Genomic DNA, 12,686 nt, shown 5'->3' on the forward strand with positions numbered 1-12,686 from the left:
ATTTGGCAGTTCACTCAAGAAAACAGCAGTTCTGCATCCAATTAGCCTACAGGGAAGCCCAACACTTACAAGGGCAAAGTCCCTTGTAAACAAAGAGCTACCAATTAGCCTTTTCACTTTTAAATATGAATAGCTAGCAAAGGATCACCATAATTTGCAAGGTTTCAGACGAGAGAGACCAAAACAAACAAAAAATTGTAAAAACATAAAAGCAAAGATAATCAAGAGAATAAAAGAAAACTTAAAAAAAAAAAACCTTATAATTACTGTGCTCAGAGAGGACAAAAATTAAAAATGGTGATGAAAAAGAAGCAATCCAAACACTCTCAAGATTAAAAACACAGCCACTGTTAAAAATCCAAAAGAAAACAGCAAGAAATTCTCCCTGAGTTTAGAGAAATAGAGTAATAGTTTAAGAGAAATAGAATATACTGAAAAATAGTTCACAGACTTAGAAGATCAAGGCAGGAAATTCAACATCTGACTATGAATAATTTCAGAGAACAGAGAGAATGGAAAGGGAGAGAAACACCGACTCACTAGCCTGAAAAGTGTCCCGGTGAATCTCTCAAGGGAAAAGGCCATGCACAAAATAACAGGAATAAACACTGTACCTGAACTCTCCACTGTAACACTGCAAATTAAAAGTAAATGAAGCAACACTTTAAAAATTGTTTAAAATAAATAAATAAAAATAAAAATTGTTTACATAAGAATTCTCTAACCAAAGTGTCAATCGAGTATGAAGGAGCATTTTTACATATTCAACACCTGAAACTACTATCCATACACATTTTTCTCAAGAGTTTGCTAGAAGGCATGTTTTACACACACACACACACACACACACAAGACACACACACAGGAATATACCAGTAAAAAGGAAGATATGAAGTGAGATGGCCAAGACGGCAGAGTAGAAAAATCCTGAACTCATCCCTTCTGCCATGGATACACCAAAATTACAGCTCCTTACAGAGAAGCTATGTATGAGAACGGCCCAGAAACTAGCAGAAAAGCTATTCCACAACTACATACCTAAAGAAGGAATCACAAAGAGCCAAGTAAGAGGAGACTCAGTACCAGGACTCACAATTCCAGGTCAGGGGTCCACAAATGGGAGGAATATCACAATCACAGAGGTTCTCTACAAGGAGCGAGGCTCCTGAGCCCACCTCAGGCTCTCCCACCCAGGGCTCCTGCACCAGAAAGACGAGCCCCAGAACCTCTGGCTTTGAAAAGCAGCAGGGCTTGTGTTCAGGAGAGCCTGAACACACTTGCTGATCCTGGAGAGCCCCCTGGAGAGGCAGGAGGCAAACCGCAACTCCCCCTGGGGGTGGAGATGCTGGCAGCAGCCATTAGGGGGCGCTCCGTCTACCAAGGTAACAGCACTGGCAAGGGACGCTTTGGAATTCTCCCATAGCTTATTAGTGCTGGGGCTTACCCGCCCACCAGCGGGCAGGCCCCAGGCCGAAGGCCAGGCAGACAGCAGTGGGAAGCCTACCTCACCCTCCAGCAGGCTTCCACCCACCACATGAGGCAGGCTTCACAGCCAGGCTGGGGGCCAGTCCCGCCCACCACTGCACCAACCACAGCAGCCCCGCCATAGGAGAAGGGCACAGGCAACCCCACGGGGGCACCCCTAGAACATCTAACTCTGGTGACCAGCAAGAGTGCTGCTGGGGCCCACAGGATGTCTCCTACATGGGGCCATCACTCCAAGCCAGGGAATGTAATCAGCCTACCCAACACAGCGAACTGCACAAAATGAGCAGAGGAACATGCTCCAAAGAAACAAGAAAAACCTCAGAAAAAGAAATAGATGAAGTGGAGATACACAATCTACTCAATAGAGTTCAAGGTAATGATCATAAAGACACTTCCTAACTCAGAAGAATAGATAAACACGGTAAGATTTTAAATTCCAAACTAGGAAAGGAGTACGTCAAGGCTGTATATTGTCGCCCTACTTATTTAACTCATATGCAGAGTACATCACGAGAAATGATGGGCTCGATGAAGCACAAGCTGGAATCAAGACTGCCAGAAGAAATATCAGTAACCTCAGATATGGAGATGACACCACCTTTATGGCAGACAGCAAAGAGGAACTAAACAGCCTCTTGATGAAAGTGAAAGAAGAGAGTGAAAAAGTTGGCTTAAAACTCAACATTCAAAAAACGAAGATCATGGCATCCAGTCCCATCACTTCATGGCAACTAGATGTGCAAACAATAACAGACTATTTTCTTGGGCTCCAAAATCACTGCAGATGGTGACTGCAGCCATGAAATTAAAAGGGGCTTGCTCCTTGGAGGAAAAGCTATGACCAACCTAGACAGCATATTAAAAAGGAGAGACATTACTTTGCCAACAAAGGTCCATCTAGTCAAAGCTATGGTTTTTCCAGTAGTCATGTATGGATATGAGCATTGGACTATAAAGAACGCTGAGTGCCAAAAAATTGTTACTTTTGAACTGTGGTGTTGGAGAAGACTCTTGAGAGTCCCTTGGACTGCAAGGAGATCCAACCAGTCCATCCTAAAGGAAATACGTCCTGAATATTCATTGGAAGGACTGATGCTGAAGCTGAAGCTCCAAAACTTCAGCTGGCCACCTGATGCAAAGTACTGACTGGGAAAGATTAAAAGCAGGAGGAGAAGGGGACGAGAGAGGATGAAATGGTTGGATGGCATCACCAACTCGATGGACATGAGTTTGAACAAGCTCCAAGCCTGCCGTGCTGCAGTCCATGGGGTCGCGAAGAGTCAGACACAACTGAGCAACTGAACTGAAGATTTTAAAATAGAAATACTGAGAACCAAACAGAGCCTAAGAACACAGTAACTGAAATTAAAAATACACCAGGGGCAATTGACAGTAGATTAGATAACACAGAGTAACCGACTGCTGATCTGGGAAGACAAGAGTAGAAATCACCCAAGCTGAACAGACATTAAACTTCTGTTTCAGTACTTCCAATATTCTAAAGCACAAGAAACAGGAAAGCTCAGCTAACCCATTGCCAACGGACCTCTCCACCCAAATGTCCCACAGATAACTGAGACCCACACAAATATACACCCCTTCCTATACTCCTTCCATATCCATATCCTCCCTTCTTCACCCCCAAATTTTATAGACTATAGTTCCCAAATGCTTTCAAATTGTGGTGCTGGAGAAGACTCTTGAGAATCCCCTGGACAGCAAGGAGATCAAACCAGTCAATCCTAAAGAAAATCAACCCTGAATATCCACTGGAAGAACTGTTGCTGAAGCTCCAACACTTTGGCCACCTGATGCAAAGAGGACTCTGGAAAAGACCCTGATGCTGGGGAAGATTGAAGGCAGGAGAAGGGGATGACCCAGGATGAGACGGTTACAGAGCATTGCCGACTCAATGGACACAAATTTGAGCAAACTCAGGAAGACAGTGAAGCCCAGGGAAGCCTGGCGTGCTGCAGTTCACAGAACTGCAACGAGCCAGACACAACTTCACTACCGAACAAGTCCCGGGATATTTCCAAAATCTGAAACCACCTCTGTTCCAATCCTTAAGTTGCTCAGGCTGTCATCTCTTGTCATTACAAGCCCCTAACCAATCTCTTATGTTTCCATTTACTCTCCTTTCTTTTTTTTTTTATTTACTCTCCTTTCTAATCGAACACGCTAAGACAAATTTTACCAAGGTGACTCCCTGCGGCTCCTGTTCCTACAGAAGAGAATCCCATCTCTAACCTGGCATGCCCTTTGCATCTAGACCTCTCAATCTATCTAGGTTTAATCTGCGCCACCCCCTCCTCACACCCTACTTTCCTACAATAATTTAACTCTGAAGTCTTCCACACAGGCTTCTCTCTGCCAAGGAAGTCTCTTCAAGCCCAACCCTGCCACCTCAGTCCTCCCAACAAACTGTTGTTCATTTTCAAAGATTCTTTTGCCCTCTGTGCTACCATGGACATACATAACTTTACTACAGCATTTAATTATAACATATCACAATCATCTGTCCATCAACCTCCATGCTAAATTGTCTCATTCATCATGAAAGGCTAAAATATTACCTTGGCATACAGAAGACAATAAATATCTGTGAGATAAAATGCCAACCCAGTCAGCACACCTGCAACTACAAATTACTACTCCTCTAATCTGCAGAGGTTGACAGCCAAATAACTACAAACGATGAAAGAAACATGAAAGGCCAGTTTGCTCTGCCAAGCCATATTACCAAAGAATACACTTATATAGCTTTTAACAGTTTGCAATGTGATTTAATCAATATATGGTCTGCAGCTTACAGAGTTACAGTTTTTAAAGAGGAACTGAACAGTACTCATTTTCTTGAAGGATATAGGACTGCGCCTTACATAAACATTACAATGGATTTCTCTTACAGTTTCACTTGTGCAATTTATATCAAAAAAATAGCAAGACAAGGGACTTCCCTGGTGGTCCAGTGGTTAAGAATCCATCTGCCAATGCAGGAGACATGGGTTCAATCCCTGGTACGGGAGGATCCCACATGCCCGGGAGGAACTAAGCCCATGGCCCACAGCTACTGAGCCTGTGCTTGCGAATCCGCAAGCCACAACTACGGAGCCCACGGGCCACAGCTATTGAAACTCTCATGCCTAGAGCCCACGCTCCACAGCATGAGAAGTCGCCACAAGGAGAAAGCCACACACCGCAACAAGAGTAGCCCCGGGTCACCGCAACTAGGGAAAGCCCACACGCAGCAAAGAGAGCCCTGCGCATCTATAAATAAATAAACAAAGTCAAGACAAGATCCCCAACGAGATCCTGAAATTCAGACAATCAACTGGTATCACAGTGATGTTTGGTGCTTTGGAGAAGGAAATGGCAACCCACTCCAGTATTCTTGCCTGCAGAATCCCATGGACAGAGGAGCCTGGCGGGCTATAGTTTATGGTGTCGCAAGAGTCAGACATGACTTAACGACTAAACCACCACCAACTCCACTGAGAGAAGGTGAGAAGACACCAAACCACCATCACCGATGCTACGAGCAGTGCATATTTTAGGGCCTGATTAGCTGATCCACTTGGGAAAGAATCAATCAACCTAGAAACTGGCAGACAGGACCTGATCAGATAAAGAGCAACTTTATTTAGGATTTACTAAAATCGGTTAACACTTTCACTAAATTCAGAAGTCAATTTTAACAGACTTTTGAATGACTAATTTTAAAAAGTGATTTCATTGACTTCAATTAAAAATACTGTGAAGCTTTCATCTATCTGGAAAAGCTTCTGGCGCACTGGGCTCATAGTTCTCCTGAGATCATGCTACAAGATCATTAGTCAATGCAAAATCCCTCGCAACCCCCTCCTCCCATTTACCCCTTCACCGCCTTTTCATTCCATCTACCCGTCCACTGTCTTTTATCCTCACACTCAGTCCCACCTGCCTGCAGCCCAACACATTCAGACAGGGAACCATTCTAGCCTATTTAACAAATCTGGAATATAAACAGATGTGACATATGCTACATCTGAGCAGAGACTTTCAAAGCCACTGGGTACTGCCGTCCATTCTCTTCTCTTTGCCTTGGCCAAGGGTGACAAGACCCAGAAGAGAGGTGTGCCTCAGAATGAGATGACGTGTGAACAGTGACAGCCAACTGTCAGCCAGGAACATAACACGGGCAAGAAATAAATCTTTATTGTCCCATAAGCTTCTGAATTCGGGGGTTATTATTATAGAAAGTTGACTAATGTGCAATGAAAAACTGAAGTAAATAATTTCACTTCCCAAATTACATTCCATCAGTCAGACACATCTGAATGAGATTTGGAAGGGCAAAGTGAGGCAAAGAACAGATTATTGTGGCTGGTGGTTCTGGCAAGCAAAGTTAGAGACGTCAGTGAGTTTCAGTGTCTGGTCACCAGCTTCAAGGATGGGGGAGGCAACGGTGATGATTCAAGAATGCTGGTGGTGGCAGCAACAGCAGCGTGCCCTGGGGAGTGCGGCTAGTGGAGCAGCCTCACTGACTTCACGCCTCCAACCTCTCCAACAATCTGCAAAGGATCTGGTTTTTGCTATTAAATCTCCTATTGCTTTAGATACCTAGTGTTTTCTTGGACTGAACTGTGATTGATGAAGTATTTGGTACCAGAGGAGTTACAGAACACAGACTCTGAAGTTAGGAAGCTGGCTTTGGTTTGCCAACCTAATTGGATTTAAAGACAATGATGGGCATTGCCACCATTAGATAACATATTGCTAACACTATATGACATGGAGCAGCAAAGAAAAACCTATCACCTGTAGCTACCTGGAATAAACGTCTTCTTGAAGAAAACAACATGGCAGACCTACAGCTGCTATGATGGAAATAAGAAAGACAAGAACTGTGGAGTGGGCTGATTCTGATGACAGGTGAAAGCTTTAAAAAAACATTTAGCGCAGTAAACTGAGGACCAAAGAATATCCATGATTGCCAAAAAAAAAAAAAAAAAAAAAAACGCCCTTTAATGCTTACAGGCACAGGATTGAGAGAGCTAAAAATCAGAAACAAAATGATTCTGCAAGTTACAGAACTACCAGATAAAAATAATTCAAATTCTAGACATAAATCTTAAGTAAAAGTTAGGGCACTCCCTGAGACCTGAAATGGGGTCAGTTTGGTGTTTTTATCAACCTGAGAATCCTGACCTCAAAGTACTCTCAGAGAGGAGGACCCCTTCTCCCCGGTATGAGGCTGATCTTTACTTGACAGAAGCCCCTGCCACAATACTACCTGGAAATAAACCTCCAACTAAATTAAATTTCCCCAGGGGAACCAGCACCAAATCTAAACAAACAGGAGCCAGCCTCCATTCCAAAAAAAACTAGATGCACTGTAGTTAAAAAAAACTCATCTTATTGTGCTTTATTGCACTTTGCAGATACTGTGCTTCTTACAAGCAGAAGTTCTGTGGCAACTCTTAAGTCAGCCACGTCTATTGGTGCCATTTTTCCAACAGCATTTACTCACTTTGCATCTCTGTCGTATTGTGGTAATTCTCAAAATATTGCAAACTCTCTACCAGCAAAAAGATTATGACTTGCTAAAGGTTCAGATGACATTTAACATTTTTTTAGCAATATTTTTAATTGTTATGTTTGTTGTTTCTTAGACATAATGCTATTGCACACTTAACAGACTATACTATACTGTAAATATAACTTTTATAGGCACTGGAGAAACCAAAAAATTCACGTGGTTCACTTTATTGCAATGGTTTGGTACATAACCCGTTAATACCTCTACATATGCCTATGTAGACTTTCGGAAGACTTTTTAAGAATTCTAAAGACTGAAATATAACTTTAGATGAGACTTATCAGAAGGAATACACTAACTGAAGAGTCATTGTAAAATCTCAAGAAACTAGACATGATTATAACGATTTGCTCAGTTAACTGACTGAAACCTGGATCAAATGATAGCCTATGTTAAAAACAGTTGGAACTCCTGCTGATCAAGAGCAGACTTGAACAAACAACAAATTAAACACCAAAGACTACACAGCAATAGAAACTATCTGAAGTGAAGCACAAAGTGGGGTGAAAAAGCCAAAAAACATAATGAACAGAGCCTCAGTGATTTAGTGTACCTAACGTGTGCAACTGAGGGGCACCGCGTAGTCATTCTGAATGATAATGTCCCAAACTGGACAGATTCCAGAACCCTACGCTCAAAGAACACTAAAAAGAATAAACCTAAAGAAAACTCTACCCCCAAGAAACAACACAATCAAACTAAATTTGATATAGTGAAAGATAAAATGAAAATCTTAAAAAGAGCCAGGAAAAAAAAAAAGGACACATTACATAGACACTAGAATATTCACAGATTTATTATGAGAAATAATGGAGGTTGAAAGACAAAGGAAAGACATCTTTAAAGTACTGAAAGGAAAAACAAAGACAATACAAGATTGTCAATCTAAAATTGTATCTCCAGCAAAATTATCCTTAGAAAATGAAGGTAAAAGAACACTTCAGTGAACAAGCAAAAGTTGAATAAATTCCAAACTAGATCCCTTGGCAATTTTAGGTACTGCAATTATCTTCTCTAATTCCTTCATCTGTCTGTCACGGAAAGAAAAATCTTTCATTTTTTTCCTATGAAGTTATCATTTTTTCACCTCTGTTTAAGTCTTAGCAGCTTTAAGATGCCCTTCCCTGTCCTGAGGGAAAAAGTGTCTTCAACACTGTCTTCCATTAATTTTCTAACTTTTCCTTTCACACTTAAATCTCTAATTATCTATAGTTCATCCCATCTGTGGTGTTATATTGTTTTTTTCCCCATACAGTTGAATCACTCTTCTGAGCAACATGACTTTCTCTGATGATTTATGACACCCTTAAGTTCCTAAACATTTATAGGTAACTTTCTGCTAATATGTCCCCCCAGTTTATTTTTATGTTCTCACATTCCTATTAGTTTTTATTACTATAGTTTTGAAACAGAATCTTAACTTCTGGTAAGGCAAGCCCCCACCAAAGCAAATCTTTTAAGACTGATTTAGCTATTCAGACTTTATCCCACCTGTCATATAAATTTTAGATCTAGGTTATGGAGTTTGTTAGACAAACCGACTGGAATCTTGACGGTAGTTTACTCAAACTTACAGATTGAAATGGAGAAAACTGACATCCTTACAACAATAAATAGTCCCAAGAGCATGGAAAGTTTTCTCGTTTATTTATACAGATCCTCTTCTGGCTCCCTGAGGGGCATCCCCAGCGGCACAGTGGTAAAGAATCTGCCTGACAATGAAGGAGATGGAAGAGATGAGGATCTGATCCTGAGAGAAATGGCAACCCACTCCAGTATTCCTGCCTGGGAAATTCCATGGACAGAGGAGCCTAGCAGACTACATTACAGTTCATGGTGTTGCAAATAATCAGACTCGACTGTGCAACTGAGAAGACATTTCTGGCTCCTTAGTCAAGTTCTCTCCTTAAAGATCTCACGTGCTCTTAGGTTCATTCCTAGAGACTAGTTTGTTCCCACCACTGTATACAATATTTATCTTTGATTATTTTACTGCATGCTTATTGCTAGTGTGCTAAATACTACTAATTTCTGTAGGTTGATTTTAAAAGCAGTAACCCTGCTAAACTCTTACTAGTTCCAACAGTTTCTCTCTTGATTCTAATGGTTATTCTAAATAAGTAATATTATCTGCAAATAATGAGTTTTCTTGCTTTCCTTCTAATCCTTATACTTTTTATTTTTCCCTCTGTAGTGTCAGTCAGGACCTCCTTATGTTAAATACCAACAGTGATACAAGGGCATCCTTATCTTGTTACTGATCTTAAAGTAAGTGTATCTGAAATTTCTCTATTATTATTTGCTGTAGGTTTTTGGTTAACGACCATTATCTAGTTATCTTGTGTTCAAAGTTTGTTAAGATTTTTTATCATATATTGGTGCTGGATCTTATCAAATGATTTTATGGTATACAAATAATTGATGACTTTTCTCCTTCAGCCTATTAATGAGACAAATTACATTAACAAACAGATGTTGAACCATATTTACATTCTTTTTTTTTTTCATTTATTTTTATTAGTTGGAGGCTAATTACTTTACAATATTGTAGTGGGTTTTGTCATACATTGACATGAATCAGCCATGGCATATTTACATTCTTAAACTCTGATCAAGATTCTTTCAACACACTGTTGGATTTGATGAGCTAGTATTCTATGCAGGATTTTCTTGTTTACACTATAGATGTATAACTTTCTCATACTGACCTCAACTAGTTTTGAAATCAAGACTTTACTAACTTTATAAAATGAGTTTGGCCTCTTTTTTTTTCCCCCTATTCCCAGACAAACCTTTAAAAAGAAATTTTCATTTAAAAATTCATTGCAACTCAGTAAGATTATCTTCATACAGGGTTTTTTTAAAAGGAGAGGTTTTGCCATTGTTCATTAAATATTTATTAGTCAGCTCAAGCTATCTATTTCTTCTGATACCAACCTTCATAGCTTGTAGTTTTCTAAGAATTTATACATTTCCTCCAGGCTTTCAAATTTATAAACCGAAAGCAATTCATAAAATTATTTTTTAAACAGCTCACGTTTGTAGCCGTTTCCCATTTATCACTTATTTTATCTGCATCTTTTTAAAATCAGAGATCTGTTTAGCTTATTTACCTTCAAAACATCTTCTTTCAGTTTGGCCAATCTTTCTTTTGTTCCTAATTTCACTGATTTATGCTCTTAACTGTAGGCTGGATTTTTGGAACTCTTGAAATGAATTTGGTAAAAGCAGTAAGGCAAGCTTCCTTCAACATTTAGATAAGTCACCCTGCCACTCTGTCTCAGATCTGGTTTCACTACATAGACTTCAACACAGAAACTATACAATACAAACATTATTCTCTCCTATTCACAATACAAAAAAACCTAGAGAAATCTTATCAACCGTAACTACATATGAATGTGTCCACGTTGAAGGCACATAAACAAGGTAATGTGCTCCTTCCCCCAAAATATGTAAGGCTACCACTATATACCTGAACCAAGGCACTTTCTCTGCACAGCTAGTTGGACAATTACTGGTACAGCTTGATAAAATTAGCAACTAGAAATGAAATCTCCAGTTGCTTTACCAGATGCCATTCAAAACTTGTAGTTATTAATAGGAGGGAAAAAATCTGGCTGTGGCGATCGATTTCCACCACCACCAGCCCCCCAAAAAAACTCGCTTAAAGCAAAAGCACTTTTTTTTTCTAGCTGTGGAAGCATACATCCCTGGCTGGGGACAGTTTCAGTTACAGAAGAGATTTGGTCTTAAATCTTTCTGCCTGCAATTTAGCGTTAAGGCGGATCACTAACATAAAAGTTCAACATTCAACACAACCTTGGACTTGGACACATACCGAATGGCTTATTCTTATGAGTGTAGGCTTTGAAAAATAATTTTATACAGTATTAGCTTCAAAACGGATGTCGTAGCTCCCACTGCACTGGTGTTAACTCAAGAAGCAACTCATACATTTTCCCTATGAGGATACAGAAGGCGTGCACTGGAGACGGGAAAGAACGAAGCGCAGATACAGGTCAACTTTCTAATTCCTGACTTATAACGCAGGTTGGCTAAAGGCACAGAAACACAGTGGCCAGATTTCTTTTTCCTCTGGCTGCAAAAACACAAAAAGACTGAAGGCTTCTCCCTAACGAAACCCGGCAGCCTTATACTTTTCCCTTCACGTCTGAGGGTGAAACTTAAGGGGGAACGGAGAAGAAAAGAGCTCCCTAACGTTGAGAGTGAGCCAGTCCTGATACGGATCGCGTCTGCAGAACTCGGGGCTGCGTGCGTTTAACCCAGGCTGCTCTTTTATAGGCCAGGTAATACAAGAAGCCAGGGCCGCTCCGGCGCCGGCCCACCGACACCAAACCCGGGAAGGGAGGGAGGGACGCGGGGAGGGAGGGAAGAGGAGACCCAGGCCTGAAACAAAGAAAGAAGGGCTGGCCGAGAGGGCCGGATTCGGCGTCCGCGTGGGGAGGAGGAAAAGCCAAGGCTGCTGGCGAAAAGGCTGGACTCACAGAACTTGGAGGTGGAGGTGTTGATGTTGATGGTGGAGCCGGGGGTGGGGGCGGGGGCCGCCTTGGCCACGGAGGCCGCGTCGCCGCTCTTCAACATCATGATCACCCCATTGGCCTCCGGCGGCGGCGGCGGCCCCATCGGAAGCCCCTCCTTGGGGCCTTTTCTGTCCACGGAGACCGCAGGCATCGCCAGCAGCTGACCCCCGGGAGTCTCTCGGGCAGGGGCTGGGATCGAAGGCGGGGGTGGCGGAGGCGGCGGGGGCTGCCGGAAGCCGTCCACGGCGGCCTCCCAGTTGTTGTGGTTCTGGTCGTCCATCATCGCCTCGTAGCTGCCCCCCTCCTCCTCTTCCATGCTTTCCTCCATCCTGCAGGCCCCCAGCACCCGCCCGCCTTCACAGGCACCTGCTGCCCGTCTCAACCCCGGGCCGGGCCGGGACGGGCCAGGCCGGGGTGGGGGCGGGCACCGCAGCCTCCTCGAGCTCACATCGCCGAGGGCCGGAGCGGGCGCGGCGGGGAGGGGCAGCGGCGTGCCTCTGGTCTCTCAGTCTCCGCCGGGACGCCTCTTTGCAGACAGGACTGACGGCGGTGGCCGCTCCCGGGTTCCAGTCAGGGGAGAGGCAGCCGTAAAGTGGGGGCGCTCTTCACGACATTTTACAGCAGCTTCCAACAGGCAGTTGGGGAAAGGGCGGGCAGCGGGGGAGGAGCGGCCAGGAGGGCACGTGGTGCGAGGAAACAAGCCTCCGGAAAGCGGAGCGAAAAGGGGCGGGAGCTGTGAGCCACCACCAGGCGGGAGAACAGAGGTTCGCCCCGCCTCGACTGATAGCGCACAGAGACGCAGGCGCTGGGCGACCCAGTTCCTGGGTAGCCGGCTCCGGCCCCGCCCCGCGCCCGGACTCACGTGATAAGGGAGTGGAGCTGCGCACGCGCTTTCGCAAGCTGGTTACCAGGACGACGGGCAGCCGAGTTTGTGACTGAAGATGTGTCCAGAGCCTTGATGGTCGATGTGACCCAGGCTTCCCCTTTCGGCCGTGTTTTTCTTCCGCTCGCCAGATTTACCGAGCCTTCGGACCACAGAGGGCCTTGCATTTCCGGCTTTTGCTTGATACGTA

General features: G+C 43.3%; 1 protein-coding gene across 1 annotated transcript in view; it reads right to left on the reverse strand.

Moving 5' to 3' along the window:
* The window catches only part of CACUL1 (CDK2 associated cullin domain 1), a 69,437-nt gene extending 56,985 nt beyond the window's left edge, over positions 1-12,452 (reverse strand). Inside the window, exon 1 of the mRNA XM_020895685.2 lies at positions 11,578-12,452. Within this exon, the coding sequence (XP_020751344.1) occupies positions 11,578-11,941 (364 nt within the window). The 5' untranslated portion in view covers positions 11,942-12,452. The remainder of the gene's footprint in view (positions 1-11,577) is intronic.
* Positions 12,453-12,686: the final 234 nt, after the last annotated feature.

This window comes from Odocoileus virginianus, chromosome 7, assembly GCF_023699985.2.
Source record: "Odocoileus virginianus isolate 20LAN1187 ecotype Illinois chromosome 7, Ovbor_1.2, whole genome shotgun sequence".
Classification (NCBI taxonomy): Eukaryota; Metazoa; Chordata; class Mammalia; order Artiodactyla; family Cervidae; genus Odocoileus; species Odocoileus virginianus.